This window comes from Manis pentadactyla, chromosome 1, assembly GCF_030020395.1.
Source record: "Manis pentadactyla isolate mManPen7 chromosome 1, mManPen7.hap1, whole genome shotgun sequence".
In the NCBI taxonomy this organism is placed as follows: domain Eukaryota; kingdom Metazoa; phylum Chordata; class Mammalia; order Pholidota; family Manidae; genus Manis; species Manis pentadactyla.
This window is the reverse complement of record NC_080019.1, coordinates 231257212-231275332: the sequence shown is the minus strand read 5'-3', so window position 1 is coordinate 231275332 and position 18121 is coordinate 231257212. Positions and strand designations below refer to the sequence as shown.

The window sequence follows — 18121 nt, the reverse complement described above, 5'->3', positions numbered from 1 at the left end:
GTTCAAGCAATGAGGTGCTTACGTGTTTAATGTGCATGTGTTTGCATATGCTGTATATGTGCATACCCTGAATTATCTCTCAAATTGTGTTGGGGGGACTAGGCTATTTAAGTGAATCAAATAATTTTCACAAACAGGCTTTAAAAATCTTAAAACAAAACCACTGCACCTATCCAGTGTCGCCATCTAGGCATTTATAATTTAGCCCACCATGTGCCTGGAATCATGCAGTCCCACAGTACTAAACAAATCAGGAAGACCTCACTGGACATTAACAAGATTTTATTTTTCACTCCGGATTGGAAAAACACTTGGTCTTTTTCTTGTAATTCCTTACATAAAATGTGAGGCCTGCAAAAGATGCATTTACAGAAGAGAGAGGATTTGAGTGGATAGCGACCGGGCAGGGGATAAACCTGTATGTGTGGAGGACCTCCAGGGGGGTCTCAGTGTACCATGGTCAGTAACAAGGTTGTCCCAGTGCCTTCAAGTCAGTCATTTACCTTGTAGCTACAAAGCACTAAATTTAAAATCCAGAGGGTCTAAAGATTTATTAAAGACTTATCTGCAACTTCTGGATACCATCTCTGGGCATAATAACAACCAGGGATACAGCAAAGAAGGTATTTGAGACTGATGAAAAAAACATATTATTTTTCTGGAATTAAGAGCTAAGGGAAGAAAAAGAACTGAAATGAAGATAACCTACACTGTGTTTAAAATGATAAGATAAAACACCTCCAGGAGTAGAGACAGGTGGCTAAGCTGCCAAAGGGTTATTATTATAAGAAATAATGATATAAAGGCAAAATTTCAGATTCCTAAGAAATGGCATTAGAGTATCATTTAGTACAATGGGATGACTAAGTAAAACTAAAAGATTTTTTTTAAAGTAGAAGGTTTATTTTGACTCTAGGAAAAAAATATTCCAGAAGGACTTCAAAGCTTAATCCTTATTTACTCTTAGTTTAAACTAATGGACATAGAGTTGACTGTAAAATTATCCTATTTAACAAAAAAGGCTGAGTTATAATTCACCAAGATTTATAGGGTGACCATACTCAAAACAAACATACAAGAATAAAAGAAATTTCCTAGGTATCAATAACTGGTTAGGAAATAAAAGGGGAAATACAGCATTCATAACAGTAACCTAGAAACTATATATATAGTAGTGCTAGGACGATCCTTAAAAAGAAATACCACAGGTTCGTAATAGGAATACATCAAAACTTAACTGTAAAAGATCACTGAAATAAATAAAAGTTGTATCAAGTTCATGAATGGGAAAAAAATAATACTGGAAAGATAGAAATCTTTCCAAAATTATTTTACAGGTTGACTATAATTCAAATTAAAATCACAAACAATTGTGTTTTTTAATTGACAAGGTGATCCTGAGCTTTACTTGGAATGATAGAAAATTAAAAGCTAAAAACATTAAAACAAACATAGACAAAGTGAAAAACAGGAAGAATTAGGGTAGAATGTGGTTTTAGATGTTTAAAAATATTACAAAGTCACAAAAATTAAAGTTCAGTCCCAAAAAACAACAGACATTGATAAAACTCAACAGAAGCTGGGAAACGAAGAAATTTACCCATTTGAGAACTCAGTATATAAGAAAATACTATCAAGATCAGTAAAGAAAGAATTATTTAATAAATGGCACTGGGATAGATGAATGTCAGAAAAAAATTAAGTGAGAACCTCACTGCTCAAGGAATTAAACTGATGTAAAGAGTAACATTAAAATTTTAGGTGAGGTCTCCCTTTGAAATCAGAGAATGACATCTAAGCATAAAGGCAATGAGGAAATCCTAAAGGGAAAAGGGGGTCAAGAAACCTAAAAATAGTTCTTTTTATTAAAAAATTTTAGTTAAATAAAACTTTGCACAATATGACAAAGGTTGTCTGAAGCACAGAATAACTCATGCAAACCAATGAACAAAACAGTAAACTCAAAAAGACATGTTTAAATGGCTTCAACAATTCACAGAAGGAAAATATCAACAGCTAATAAATGCAGTAAAAACCTTAACCACCCTAGTAATTAAAGAAAAGAAAGTTAAAATGACGGGGGCAGGGGGGATGTCCACTATGCATTTGTTGGAGTTACATCCAATGAGGGTTTCGGTGTTGCCCGGGGTGTGGCAGAAAAGCTGCCTTCACTCAGTGCTAGAGGACATGAGCCTTAGTAAAATTTCTGTAAAATGTAACACAGTGGGAACCTTCAGGAACTTTTTGAAAGCACTAAGCCAGGAATTTATCTGTTAACAAGATAGAAATGTGGGAAAGTGAATTAGAAAAGATGTTCTTTAGAGCATTTTTATATTGGCCAAAAAGAAAAAAAAAAAACGATAGCGGTGATCAACATCTGGGGGATGCAGAGGTTGCACTGGGCTATCATACGACCTTGGAAGTGATGTTTTGGAAGAGTAGCTGATTATATGACAAATTTCTGATGATGCATTTTAAAATAGGATATAAACTCAATAAACGCTTGGACACAATTTGGTGGAAAGAAATAGAGTAATAGATAAGGAAAAAAAGACCAAAAAAAAAGGGAGAAAGGGAAGGAAGGAAAGAGGAAGGGTGGAGAGGGGAGGAAGGAGGGAGATAATGACACGTAGTGACATCTGGGCAGGTGACAACCCAGGTCTGCCAGGTGATTCTCTCTCTGGGCAGGAGGGAGCCCTGCGGTGTTCATTTTCTCCTATGACCTTCCATACTTTTGCAAATTCTCCACTGTGACCATAGATTATTTTTATAACCAAAAAAAAATGGTTTTTTTAAAAAGACTCTTAAGGATACAAAATCCATCCTGCTGCAGCCCTAATCAGTTCGAAAAAGAGCTGGACCCTGAGACTATCTACAAGCGGAGGGAGCTAAAATAATGGGAGTCGGTGCTGTTCTCAGGATGTCAGAACAGTGGGTTAGCTTAATTAGCCTGGGGAGAAACGTCAGTCAGTGACTTTTGACTTAGTCACCTAACACACAGAAAGGTTGGCCTTTGCGTCCTGTAGAATGAAGGCCAGGCCCCAGAAGGGCCATGTCATCAGTATTTCTGGAAATGGCCTAAAAGTTCACAGAGCTGTTTCTCCGGCACGACCTACGGTGACAGAGAAGATGAGCTCCCTTCAGGGGGCCTGTAAGTCCTGGCTGCGGCAGAAACAAAGCCCTCCCAGTCTGTCCTGCACATGCCCAAAACGTGATAGGCTTAGCTTTTCTCTCTGCCCTTAGCTAGAAGTGTGAAACAATTTCAGTAGCATTACTTCACCCCTTTTTCAAAATGATCTAAAGAAAACACCCAGGGTTCATTTTCTTAGAGAAAAGAGACTCATAAATATTTTTGACATTCCCATCTTATTTGTCTGTCTGCACCTTTCCCTCAGTCTCGAGCCTGCTTATTGACACTTGCATGCAAATGTGAAGGGAAAGGAAATTTTGCTGCTCTGTTAAAAAATCATATTTGGGGAAAGAGGTTAATAAAGATGCTCCAATGCGGCTTGAGGTTTGCAAAAATAAAATTTGTTTTGAAGAATGGAGGGTGGAGGTTGAATCCAATTACGTACACTGGAGCACCTCGTATAGCACGCTCTATGTATCCTGCAGCGGCAGCTTAGCGAAAAAAGTGTTTGGCTGAATTGCTTCCTTCATCCATGCTATTCCTTTTTGCCATGATGGGAATTTATAAATAGGAGGCAATTAGAATGCATGATAACACAGATTGCATCTGCCAACAGACATATTCTGGTCACCTTTAGGTAGTATTTCTCCCAGTAAGCCACTTGAGTTGACAAAACAATAAAGCCCTTCACCTTTAATAAGTTAAAGAAACAAATAAACTGGTCCATATAAATGCACACCTGTCATTAGGACAAAAATAAATAAATGGCAGCATCTGGGCCACTTTACGCATATTTTTACTGGTTACCTATTTTGTGTACCATTACGCTATAATCAGAATTGTTACTATCTGTTATCACAAGGCTGTATTTTAGTTTTTCCTCTGCCAAATGGCATGTTTTTAACTCTTAGAAAGCCCACAATAAGGCTGGGCAGTTGCCAATCTCAAAGAGCATAGCACTATTTTTAAATCTAAACCTATTTTTAACTTCTGTCATTTAAATGGAACATACACTGAGTTATTTGCTATTTCACAAATGTTCTCCCTTTGGGCATAGATAAAGTCTGTGTCTGAAGGACCTAAGAAAAAATTCCATGTGCCTAGATCCGCAGCTGACCTCTGCTTTTCTACAGCCTTCGGGTTGGAAGTGAAGAAGGCGGCACTATCAGAGCTGACCGTATTTCCCTGAGTTCTTGATCTGTGAATTTCGCATTCAAAAGAAATGGCAGTGGCCTCTGCACAGGCCATTTCTTTTGACAGAACGGAAATGGGAAGAGACTCATGAATATTTTTGAAACCTCCTCAGGAATGGCACACTGTGACATGTGATCAGCGGATCCTCATGCTTTGATATGTTACAGCGGGAACTTTCAGACATGACTTACTGGGTTGTACATCTGATTGAACAACTGCTCAGCTTGCTACATTGCAAAGTTGGGGAGGCATTGAGGCACAGACAGGGAAAAGAAGGAAAGATCCAGAAAAGCAGCATTAGCTCAACAAATCCAGTGCATTTGCACAGACGAACTAGTCGTTAAAAAAAGAAGAAATTTCAGTTCCTAAACATTCCACAGTGAAAGTGAGAGGCTCTAGGGAAACAGATGTTGCCTTTGGCTCCCAAGAAAGAATAGCTGGAATAAGAAATTTAAGGTTTGTGTTACGTTCCCTTTCTCAAGTTAAATAACCCATGAAATAAAGAAAGCTGTCCACTTTTGATGATACATGAAGTGCTGGCCTCTAGCAATGAATCAGAAATACTTTTGGCCAGGACTGCAATTTATTACCTGGACTTCAAAGATGGTAATAATAGAAGATTAATTAAACCTTATCATTGAATGTATAGCTCTTCTTTTAAATTAACACAAGCCTGGATGTCCTATTCAGTTGGACTTCAGAAAAAGACAGATAAGCAAACAGGAGGTTAACAATAGCAAAATACCAGTAAGCAAGACATTTCAGGATTAACAGTAAATGGGAGAAGAAAAACTTTAAGTCAGCAGGAAGAAAAAGGGAACCAAGATACGGTATCATCTTTTGTCCAGAATTAGTTTCTACTAGTACTTTATAATTAATAAGAACTATAGTTTTCGTTGACTATTATGTGTCAGGCGCTTTAGGGTTTGTAATGCTCTATTTTGCATAGATTTCAGTGTTTGTAGATTTCAAGGTACTAAATATTATTTTAAATAGCATTCTCCAGTTCTAGTTCTTAAATACCTGCGTCATTAATTTGGGGCTAAATGTCAGAGGACAGCAGGTGAAGTATGGTAGGAACTGTCCCCTTGTTTTAAGCTAAGACAAGTATCTTTGAAGGGCCTCAATTTTTCATTTCTTCAATCAAGTCAATGAAAAGTTTACCATGGTATGGGGAAAAAACAGCTTCCTCAAAAGTGATATTAATTGGAAAATTAGTGAATAACACAAATCATGACATTTTGAATCGCTGTTGCTTCTCAACTGATTTCTAGTCAAATAAAGTAAATTGACTTCTACATACTGAACACCAAATACTCTCTGAAAGACAAGATGAGCCACACGTCACTGCTCAGGTTTTCTCAACCTCTAGATGTCCCTGTAGAGATGAATGACTGCACTCAATTGATAAAGCACGCTCATCACTAAAATAATGCATTATTGGTTAGTATCATTTCATCAGCCTAATATCAGGACAGAGTTCCTCACACGTGAGTGTTTGAGTGCATAGTTTTTAAGAGGTGGGATGCAATGTGTAAGGAAGAGTTCTTTCTCTACCTGTAACCATTTTGCAACACAAAGTATTTGGAGATGTCTTAAATTAACACAGTAGAGTGAAGGGTTAAAAGCAGCTATGTATGTGAACGTTCTCCACAAACCTTTATGTAAAAACTCACCTTACCAATGTCAAGCATTGTTCGTAAGACAAAAAAAAATTTTTTTATTTAAATCACCACTTGGAGTCCTGGTCACACGCAGACCAGGTTTCTGTTCAGCTAAACACATCTACCATGTTGTGTGGATTTTACGGCAAAAATACCTGGACACTCACAAATCTTGAGCAAAATTCCATTGGGGATTCATGGCTTATTTATGATGTAATAAAACTATTATGTTTTCAGCTTTCATTTAGTAACCCTTTATATTTTATTCACAAGTCACATACCCTTTTATTTAAAAGGAGGCCCAGACACTCCTTAAGCTTTTATAGCTGCTTATTTTTCCATGAGTAAATGATGTGTTTATATGTATATTCACATACTGTTGGCTTACAGTTTCAAATATTTCATGTAGATCTCAATTCTTTTTAAGGTGATGGGTACTTGAGGTTTTTATGGAACTATTTATTAGCAGAAATTAAAGACTACTAGAAAAAGTATTTTAAACTTTTGAATTTAGTTGATGTTAGAGAGCCAAAAATAACAAAATAACATCTGCAGGTTAGGTATAAAAATATTTAAATTATAATTACCTTATTTAATCTCACTGTACTACGCATTTAAGAGATCATGTAGGCAAAGATTATTTATATCCCTAGAAATAAGTTATCTTTTCATAAATTAGGTAAGTCCCTTACAGCAAGACAACCATAATTGTTACTTTAATCCTGGTGATGGGGCAGATTGTTAAAATGTTGTCAGGAATAAGGCTAAAAAGTTCACAGCACTAGACCTGTGAAGTTCAGTAGGTGGTTTCCCCCAACTCTACAGAAACCACATGTTCTGAGTGATTTTACGGGCAACTACAGTTACAAGTGAACCTCTTCCTTTTAATTAGTAGAGGACTTTCAAATCCCCAAACGACTTACACTAAAAAGAAGGGTGCCAAATACGTATCTGCAGAAATAATTTGTGGGGTGGCCTCATCTCCATAATAGCAACTCAGAGTTGATGAAGGGTATCTTTCATGCCTCACACTGAGGTCTTCCTTGGACTGAGCACATTGCCACTGGGTAAGATAATGCAAAGGGCCATCACAAGGAGCCACAGAGTTATTTCAGAACCTGCCTTATGATCACATTAAATAAAAATACCCTTCATGTGTTCATTTCTTGATATGCATATATAACGTACTGCACAAGACATTCATGTATGTGTCAAGAATGAGTGTCATACACCCAGTGCATAAACAGCCAAGTTAACCTCCATTGAAATACCTTCAAATGGCCAATTCAAATTCTTTGATTTATTGTTGAAGATTTCTGCTTAACTAGATATTGCCTGAAAAAAGTGAGATGTTGAGTGGATGGGGAAATGGATTTTGCAGTCTAGGGATTTTTCTTGCTGTAAAGGGATTTGACCTCTGTTGTTAACTTTCTCTGTATTAATAAGGACACAGAGTGAAACGTCTCATGATAATTTCATAAAATTCTGTGGTAAAGGGAACACAGTATAATCACATTTCAGTTATATACTGCATCATACAAAATAGTACATTATATTTTAAAATATCCAGAATAATTTCTCAACAGATACATGATGTTTTTATTCCCTATCATCTATATCATATGTTTTTGTAACTTTAGCAAATAAATCCCCACTCCAGGGTGCTATGAACTATGCCAAGTCAAATTTCATTCTCTGCTTGGATTGCTTAGAGGTTTTTATCATTTCTCTTGAGTGGGTTTATAAACTGTCAAAGGGAAACAGAATGCTTAAACTCATACTGTTATGAGTTTTGTGTGAACAATGAGTGCAGACAAACCAAACAACACAGGGGAGGAGTCAAAGGAATGAGGCATGATGGGAAATGCACTCCACGAAAATGTCCAGTTCAGAGAAAACAGGTCAATGCTACAGTGTGAGGGTCCTGCCATCTCTTCCAAAGACTTCTACATACAGTGAGCTTCTTAGGCATAGAGGTCACTTTTGGTCAAGGGTAAATGGTCATCCCAGAGATATTCTAGAGACTTGACTGTTTTGGTGAACTTCTAGAAATTTAACGTTGTCAGGTAAACTTTTACAAAGTTCCAATACAAAAGCTGCCCTACTTCTGAGAGGAGTGAAAGTTTATCTGCATATAATGAGGCCCCTCGAGTCTTTGGTTTATTGCCAACATTTCCATTTATCTTTTTTTGATAGTTGAGATGTGCCCAGACAGTAATGGCTGTGTTTTGTAATATTGGTCACTTGCACTACTATTTTCAGTATTTTTCAAGGTTTTTTGTTTTTTCTGGTTTTTTTTTTTTTTTCAGACAGGAAACCTAAGATAACTTTTCAGGTTCACAGACAGATTTGATGCAGACCTCTTAGGAATAAAGTTAAGAGAGTTTAATTCTTTTATCAGCAGACAGCTAAAGATAAGGGGTTTGTTTCTTTTGAGAAATGTCTCTTCCTTTCCCATTTTATAAATTCATTGCAAGATAAGCATTTTTTTTCTTAGGCTTCACTTACCTTTTTTAACTGGGCTTCCAATTTGCTACATTCTTCTTTCTTCTGTTCAATGGCTATTTCTAGTGATTTTAATTTGGAGTCCCTTTTCAGCCCTGCTGAGGCCAATGAAGATGCATGTTCCTTGAGGTCAATTAAACTAGACTGTAAGAAAAAGAATACTAGTAAGTAAAACACTGCAATTTCTATGAGCAATGTCTTCCATTTGAATACATGGATTCTATACATAGCATACAGTGGGCATTGGACAGAAAGGGTAAATGCAGTCTTACAAAGGTAACAATAGTTGGCTCTGGCCAGGAAATTTAAATTGGCCAGCTTACAGAACAGAGCAGGATCTAATTGCAGTGTAGAAGCCAATGTGACCAAACGGTGTGGTCAGCAAATGCACGTTTCATGTCTCAAAGTCATGCTAATGGTGTAAGTCCCAAGGTGGTCTTTACATGTCATGGCAAAACAGACGTCCTGAACCTTCTTCCACTGACATTCACTGCTGCCAGGCTGTGCAGATGCTAAGACAAATATGAAAGAAAATACTGCCTCAAATGCTTCCCCCCCCCCCACAGGGCAAATCGAGTATAAAAGCAGCGTTCTGTTAACTTTTTATCAAATTCCATGTTTTTAACTAAAAACTGACCCATGGTTTTTCAAACAACTGCAGAATCAAAGACAAAACTATTTTACAATATAGAGTAGACATTATGTTCCCATCCCTTGTAAATCCAGATTCAGCAGACATAATGAATCTCCCCGACTCTAGCATGGGGTGACCTAAACCGTTCCATTCACCAATCATGCCCAGAATCCAAGAGCTTCCCTGAATATCTGAATACCAAAAAGTAAAGAAATAAATATGAGAACATAACTGCCCAAGTAGGATGTCCATCACCAAACATGAAATGGTTAGCCACATCAATGTGAATAAAATATTCAGGTTTCACCTAAAGTCAGACCTTGTACATTTCCTTTATAGCCATTTGCAGCACCTTGGAAGATACTAAGCACTTAGGAAATGATGCCTCTGGGTATCTGAGGTCTGAGCTGCTTTGTGGGCCCTGGAATTCTCTGTGGAGGAAGATAATATCCCTACCATCACTGAGCAAATGACTCAGCTCCTAACTTCCCTGAGGGGCAGGTTAGCCATTCCTACTTTTCACGTCCAGAAACTGAGGCTCACACGAGCTGAGTGTCTTCTCCAGGGTCCCCAAGATATTAAAAGTCTCAGTCCCAGGACTGCGACTCCAATTTCAATGCTCTTTACCAGATCACCCCAAGCATTTTTGTTACAATGAGGATTATTATCACCCCAACTAAATTATAAGCTCCCTGCTGACAACGGTTATGTGTTGTTTTTCTTTATAAACTTTAAATTGCCAGGTATGATGATAGCTTTACATGTCAGTTTGGCTAGGCTCACTTAAACATCAATCTCTGTGTCGCTGGGGAGGTATTCTGGAGATGGGGCTAACATCTATGACCAGCTGACTTTCAGTTAGGGAGATTATTCTCCATAATCTGGATGGGTCTGATCCTATTCGATGAAAGAGCAAAACTGAGGTTTCCCTGAGAAAGAAGAAACTCCCCCTGTGGACAGCAGAGTCAGCTCCTGTCTGAGAATTTCCAGCCTGCCCTTCCTGATGGGATTTTGCACGTGCCCTATCACCCCCGTAACTATGACAGCCAATGCCTTACGATACATTTCTTAACACGGTTCTGTTTTCCTGGAGGAACCCTGAACGACACTCCCAGCCCAGTGGCAGGTACATGATGATACAGGAACAATAAATGTTTGCTAAAGTGCTTGTCTGAAATCTAAAATGTTGGCACTGCTTATGGAATTACTTTCATTTAAAGCTTCTGCTCCACCATGTCATCAAGATCTCTTTTCAGTCAGAAGTATATATACCAGTTTTAAGGCGCAAACTTATGAGTCACACTTGTAATCCGGGAAGAAGGCTGCCGATAAGGCCACGCTTCCAGGTGTGGCTTCTGCCATATCCCAGCCATGGGACTCACAGGTCCCCAGTGTGGAGTGAGTAGGGAAATAGCAGGAAGAGGATTTACATCCTTAGATTCAGATCAAAGAAATAATCTCCTCTCCAAAAACACCGGTGAGCTTAAATTTTAGGGAATATGAATTTTGCTTCTGAGTTTCCTCAAAATTCCTGTTATTCATCAATTCTTCCCCTCCCAAATTCCTAACTTAGAACTTTAATTTGGATAGAATTATCCCAAACCCAGGGGCTGAGGTAATAATGGGGGGCTGGCAAATGGACAACTGTGCAGTGATAGCACCCAGCAGGGTGGAAGGGTCTGTAACAGCCCTAGAGGACACGATGCTTCCTGTGGACAAAAGCAACCACCAAGGGCCCAACTGTGGATCATGGCATGGATCTCAGAGCTCTGAGACTGAGCAAAATCATGTGCATTGCTTCTTCTCCTTCCTCTTCACCAAAGCATCCCAAAATAAGTTAATGGGGTTAGAGGCACCTCTCAGGACATGGCAGGAGAGCCCACAGCATCCTGCCCCGTAACCCAAAGTCAGAACTGTCTTTAAAGTATCCTGCTTTACTTTTAAAATGCAGATGAGATTTGTATTCTACACCCACATTTACTCTAGCATGACAACATTGTTTTTAACTATTTACCATAATGTAAAAATGATATTCCAGAGTGGAGCTTGTATTATTCTACATAGAGCTGTTACTGCATCTATGCTGCTGTTGTTATTATGTCAAGCAAAGGACTATGCGATGCTGAAAAGAACTTAGAAGCCTCTGAGCTACACAAATATGGTAAGATATCAAGAGTTGTCTCCAGGCGTTACACTGTATGCAGTTTTTAGTAGAAAAATATGCAAAGGGCATTGAGATGAAGGGAGTTACAGTAAATATTTTCCTTTGGATTTAGAACCTTACCAGGAAACTCTGCTCCCCCAGCCTTCACACAGAGCCTCAACTCAAGTCTCTAGACTCCAGGTCACCACTGCGGATGGCGCGGTTCCCTCGTTCTCCCAACTCACCTCTTTTTCAGTCAGTTCAGCTTGTAAAGCATTGACCTTCTCTTTCAGGTCTTTGTTCTCTTTGCGGAAGGATTCTATCTCTTCTAGTCTTTCCCGATCATCTCGCTCCCGCTGTTCTTTCAAACGCTCAATTATTCTCTCCTGTGAGGCAATGGTCAAACAAGAAGAGGTGAGAACACATTGCTGTGGGTGCCAGGGCACGCTGCAGAAGGAAATCAGAGGCAAGACATGTAAGAAACCATCTACAGAAATCGATACGCTACATGTTCAGAATCTGGTCTGAAGCGGCGCTGTGTGCAACAGCATTTGGGACAGATGATTAATACGGCTTTTGGCTTATTAATTAAAGTGAGCATTGTAGGGTTGCAAGGGAACTTGATGTTCAAGCTCCAGGCTGCTCTTGGTTCATGGTGGCACCTGGAAAATTTCAAGAGTGGTTCCAGGAGAGGGAGACGAGCCAGAGCCACATACAGGCGATTGGAAGCAGCAGAACCGACCTCTTGGCTTGACCCTCTTTGCTTGGCTTTTACGTTTAACATCAAAGAACCTTCCTTGGTTTCTGAAGACACTTCTCTGGCTAGAAAGGGGATAAGACCCCGTCCTCCACTTACACAATGAATTCATTGGAAAAGTGACTTGCCAACGCGCCTGGAGATACTCATTCACTTCTGTATTTTTTCAATGGCTTCTTGAAGGTCAACAGCAGCTTATTGAGAGCTTACTATATGCTAGGTGGAGGATGCACCCCTCTCTGCCTGGTCCCCAACACAACTGTGAGGTCTGGACCAGTGCTACTGGCCAGATTGTGGTGGGGAGGAAACCCAGGCCCAGAGAGAGTGGCTGAATCATCCAAGGGGACCCCCCCTCACACACTGGCCACCCTCGCATCCCGGCTCGCAGCCATTCCCACAAAACTACACTCCACAAGCACATGCCTGGAGCCATTCAAGATCGGAGGACATTTCTGCCCTTGACTTTTGTACTGAAGTGAAAGTGCTACTCTGATAGACACCTTTTCCAAAGCTGTGGAACCTTCCCAAGATAAAAAATAAGCACTTTCTTTTCCAAAGGAAAATTCCGTTTGGGTAAAGTTTGAGTTGAATTTCTGAAATTTGTTTCAAACTACCCAACATGTGTCTGAACTTCCTTCTGGATGGCCAAAAACACTAGTGCAACAACTATACTTAAGGACCCTGATATTACCTGTTATGCTGTCACAAAATAGCAACAAGACAATGCCTGCTACATAAGAAAAGGGTAAAACAGTGTTTGATGCAGAGGGAAGCGAGTTTGAACACTCAGCCTGTGACTTAAGATTCCCCAGGGAAGCACTGTTCTACCCAATGACAATAATTTATGTATCTCATGCTTTCAAGGGAAAAGAAAAAGTACCGTTATTGTTTTGTGATTATTTGAAAACACTTTAAAACAAATTATATTATTACAACAGACGGGGTGGGAAAAGAGCAAATGGGTCTGCTAATCGCCTGTGTTTGTCTTCTCCTTGGCCCCAGTTACAGTCCTGTTTTACTCTGTCTCTGACGCTGCCGAGTGGCAGATTACGGGACCTACAGAAGAAGGAAATGGACTCAGTGCATGGTAAGTCTCTCAAGGGCTTTTAAGACTTTCAGCAACTGAGTCCTTTATTGCCTTCACCTCCACTTAATGCACAAGTGTCACAACTGGTCACCCGGCCACCAGCCTTCTCCATACCATCACTTCCTCCACAAGCTTTCTGGAATGACATTTTTAAAGCCCCAAACTGACCGTGTCACCTCGCTGGAAACCTTCCCAGGAACAGCTCTGGCCGGTCGTGTGACATTTATCCCACCCTTCCCATGGTTTTACTGCACATCCATCCTCCCAGCCTCGCTTTCCGAAAGGGCAGCATCAAATCTGAGGGCTCTTTGAACCCAGGGCTGGGCCAACTGTCTGGCATACAACAGGCAATTAAAAAGGCTGATGGAAGGAATAAGAGCTCAGATTAGAGATCCCCTTGGCTTCAAAGGAAGGGAAATGAAACTAAGTATGCATATTAACATCCAGAAGGTGTCAGAGTCGTTGAGAAGTAGGTTGTTTTGCCCTAAGCGCTTGTACTATGGACTGGGCATCGATGACAAAAAAAATCAGCGAGCACTACAATGCTTTTTAACTGTTATTGGTGATTCAATACTACAAAATCCTTCTCCGTCAATCACAAAACTAATTTAACTGTCAGCCGCACAGGGCCAGATGTCAAAAACATGTGTTAAAAGGCCCTAATATGCCATGATCTACTTGATTAACAACTAACTTGCAGCAATTCCAACAACGTGTTCTTGTTTCAGTCTTATTTGCACTGGCAAGCATTGCTTGCACACTCTGCGGGCTCTGCAGAGGTCTAATCTAGTCGCGCTTTATCACTAGGCGGGAACTGAACTGCAGTGACCTCCAGCTTGCTATCTGCCTTTCTCAACAGCTTATCTGCTAGGGGGCTGCGGCAAGGCTTGGCAAGACCCGCTATGTAAATGCTGGGAGTTCTGTCCCTTAGCTTCTGTGGGTCGGTCGCAGAGCTAAGTCACACTCAATCTTAACTAAGTGGCATTATTTTTTGTGCTGTGCATGCATATATAGATTCCTGGAAATGAAAAGGAATAACACATTCCCCAGCATGTCCTAATCCAAGTGGAATGGTGAACAGCGCCTAATAGGAATCCTATTCATAGGCCAAAAGACAGCAAATTATCAAATGGTTTTAAGAGTCCACAATTCTTAATTAATCCCCGTTCTTTTTTGTACTATGTCTTTTTCCAGACGATCTGTTCAATTCAATGTGGATGACAACAGCATGTGTAAGGGAAAGGCCATTACAGGAGACTGTACTGTTCTCAAAAGGACAAGGCCCAGGCGTCTTGGGTTCGTTTCTACTCCATCACCCCGCGGTGAGCAGCCTTGGGATAGTCCTGAGGAGGCAACAGATCCCAACCAAGGGCCCACTTAGACTAGGAGCTGCTTCCTGAGTGCTAGGTCTAGAAGTCAGCCTGTGCCACGGCTGACTCATGCCATCTGCCCAGGACCCAGGAACGGGGAGGGTGCTGTACGTGTCCGACATTCTCATGTCTGCCCAGTCATTTCACCTTACTGAGCCCACTTTCTATCTCTAAAATGGAAGGGCATGGATTTAGCATTTCTCGAAGAGTGGTCTTCTAACCACTTGCATTAGAATCACTGGATATGCTGTTAAAACGACGGGTCCCTGGGCCCCATGACAGAGCATCTGAAGCAGAATCACTAGGAGATGGGAGCCAGGAAACTGGATTTGAGGAAGTTCCTAGATGATAAGATTATTTAGATACACACAGAAGTTTGATACCCACTGGAATAAACACCTATAAATCTACTGTTCTCTGTCCCTTGATAGAGAACCTTGCCAACTCCTGCCTACTGTTTTTGTTTGTGCTTTTCAAAAATGAGCATTTTGACTTTACCATCTTTAGAAAATTCCTTCCAAATAAATTGCTCCAGTTGCTTTTATTTTTCATTACTGTGAAAGGCTAAACTTCAAACACAAACAGGGTTTGGGAACTGAGTTCACGGGCTAAAACTGGCCCATGGAGCTATTTTGTTTGGTTTGTACATCAAAATTTTTTTAAATCAGAACTTGAATGTTTTGAGGCAGTCAAGGACTCTCCGGCTTGCCACAGTCCCCAGCAGCCCTTAATGCCTCACACAAAATCCACTTCCTCATTTTTGTTCCCTGACTAGCCCTTCAAGGCATCTGAGTCCTCAACTCCTCATCTATAATCCAATGCAGATTCCATATGCCTGTGACCTTGGAGCAGCAGACTGAATAATTATAGTCAAGGTAGCTCCAAAAAGATATTACAACTTACAGGTTTGGCTAATTGAAATGTGCATTTTGAAGACAAGGTCCTGTGAGGTACTGAGAGGAGAAAGACTTGCCCTACACAATGCAATTATCAGGCAGTGGAGTCAGGTTGAGGGGCCAGACTCCCACACACCTCAGCTTGCCCCTGGCCATCCCCTTGACCTACAAGTAAGTGCTTAAATTAAGGGAGTAGTTCCAGACTTAGGAATTGTGTGGGGATTTCAACCAGAAAGAATCAAATCTTAATAGGGTCAGGCAAAAAAAAAGATGATAAAATCCTGCCAAGGATCTGTGGCATGGGGCAAGTATATGGTATATGTTTAATGCTGTGAATTTGGAGAGAGAAATCAACAGGTAGAAATGGGCTGACATCCTGTCACTCAAAAACTGCAAAAGGGATACATAATCCTTAATAATTCTTGAACCAACATCCCCTCATTCACATTTCACAAGCAAAATAACTACAGAGAGTTTTGGTAATAAATACTTGAAAACAGAATAATGAATATTTCCCCTGAAAATTCATCTTATTTATTCTTCTAAGTTTTCAAGTAAAATCTTATATCGTACAATTTAATCCTAAAGCTATCATCTTATCATTTTTAATAGGAACCTGAAGATAATCGAGCCATAGGATTGTGGCCCTTTTCTTTCTTTTTTAGCATCTGTATTGTTAGTGTAGAGAGGTGGTTCTCAGAATAGACTGTACACCGAATGAGCTGGAGAATTTGCTGAAGAGTGGACTCCCAGGTCTTCCACAAGGCTGAGCAAGCATAGATGGGGCCTAATAATTTAAGTTTTCAACTGGCACCTTCTGGTGATTCTGAAGGAGACACTGAAGAAACCTTTAAGAGAGCTGTGGTTTAAAGAACCTATGGGACATTTAACCTACTTCCCTTATTCCATAACTGGGAAACTGGAGGTGCTGGGGGAGAGGGTTTCCTGCCAAGATCACCCAGTTAGGTCGTAGCAGAGCTGGAACTGGTTCCTAGTTTCCTTCTGTTTGAGCTCATTATTATAGTTTATAGACACTGATAATGAGAAATATAGGAGACAGGCAGTCTGGCTCCAAAGTCCATATTCTTGACTACAGTACAATACAGCTTTTCTCAGGAAGCTGAGCTCTCAGAAGAGGAATTAAATCTGCAAAGAAATAAAGAACATTCTGGGTAACCGCATGTGCAAAGGTCCTGAGGCAGGAGAGGACACAGTGCACTTGAAAATCTACAAGGCCAGCACAGCTAGAGCACGGACAACAGGGCAGAGAGATGGGGAATGAGGCTAGAAAAGAAGGAAGGCAGGGAGGGAGGAGTGAGACAGGCAGAGAGGTGGCTGATCAGACCACAGCCAGAGCAGATGAAGGGAGGGACTCCATAGACCGGGTTAAGGGATCCAGTTTTTATCATCCTAAGAACAGTAACAAGCTAGCAAAGGTTCCTAAGCAGGGCCAACTGTGGTGTGCTCAGGTGCACATTTCAAAAAGATGCCCTGGCTTCTTCAGTGTGCCAGGGTTATTGGAGAAGCCAGCATGGGAGTGGGGAGCTGGCTGGGACCAGAGGGACAGTGGCCCATGGAGAAAAGCAGGCACATTTAAAAGCTCACCTTCTCTGACAAAGCCTCCTCAAGTGTTGCTAATGCAGTATCAGTATTGCTGGAGTCCGTCTGCAGGGACTTCACTCTGTCCTTCAGGTTGGTTAGCTGCTTGTCTTTATCCCTAAGCTGTTCCTGCAGGTTTTCAATCTGAAAATAAAGTTCACCATATTTAATGCATATCTTATTACATATCTAAGGCCAAGATTCCTGAAGTGGATCTGTTTTAAAAAGACCCAAGATTATGGATATTGCAAGCATGACCCGAGGTTAACACTGACTTAGAACAAAGGCCATTGTGGTCAGACTTTTATTCTTTGTTGTAATTCAACTTTGTATTTAAAAGGTGACACAGGGGAGCAGACTCTCTCCCTCTGTACAAATGCAAGGCCTGCAGACATGCAAGCACAATCATTCCTATCAATTTCTACCCCATTCACCAACCCTTTAAGTCTCCAGTCCATAAACCTAATCCTGGTACAGAGAATCAAGAGATATGCGGACGCAGGATTTACTCATTCCATGAACAGACAGACATGGAAGTCTGGGCACCCGTTCTGCAGCAAGTCACATATCAGGGTATGACAGAACCTATGTGGTCATTCACTCACTCCTTTATTCAGTATTAAACTTTCTGATATGCTCGATGTTGTCAAGTGGCTGTTTCAAAGAAAGCACATGAAAAGCCAAGTAGGTTATCGTCAGTAGACTGTTAATGGGAAGAACTTGTGATATCTATCAAATGTAACAAGTACTAAACACTCCATTTGGCAACTAAGTCATGTGCTGGCAAGCAACCAGCCACTTTTACCCACTATCTACAGCCTGAAATAAACACACCAAATAGCCGATTATAACGCCTGCACAAGGGCAGCAGCAAGGACCTTCTCCTGGGCATTGCGTACATTATCATTCATGTTTTTATTCTCTGCTTTCAAACCATGTATTTCTTATCTGAGGATTTTTAAAAAGCCCCACTGTACAAACAATTTATTCGTATTAAGCGTTTTAAAATGACAAGGAAAAAAAGCAGTGCAACTCTAAGATAAGTCCATTCAAAATATTTGTCTTCTGCACCCAGACTTTAGCAGGAAATCATTCCAAATGTATGTTTCATAATGTGTGACTCAAACAAATTTGGGATTACT

At 40.3% G+C, this 18121-nt stretch overlaps 1 protein-coding gene across 7 annotated transcripts in view; it reads right to left on the bottom strand.

Annotated features, from left to right (window-relative positions):
* Positions 1-18121, bottom strand: part of ERC2 (ELKS/RAB6-interacting/CAST family member 2) — a 784528-nt gene that overhangs the window by 394948 nt on the left and 371459 nt on the right. For 5 of the 7 annotated variants that reach the window (XR_008991907.1, XM_057486391.1, XM_057486398.1 and 2 more), the window contains 4 exons: positions 16986-17123; positions 11516-11656; positions 8497-8637; positions 4516-4551 (listed from right to left, as the gene is read on the bottom strand). Coding sequence is in view for 6 of the 7 variants with exons in the window: in XM_057486391.1 (XP_057342374.1) it covers positions 4516-4551; positions 8497-8637; positions 11516-11656; positions 16986-17123 (456 nt within the window). In the remaining variant the exon portion in view is untranslated. The remainder of the gene's footprint in view (positions 1-4515; positions 4552-8496; positions 8638-11515; positions 11657-16985; positions 17124-18121) is intronic. The other 2 variants (XM_057486392.1, XM_057486395.1) reach the window with 1 other exon arrangement.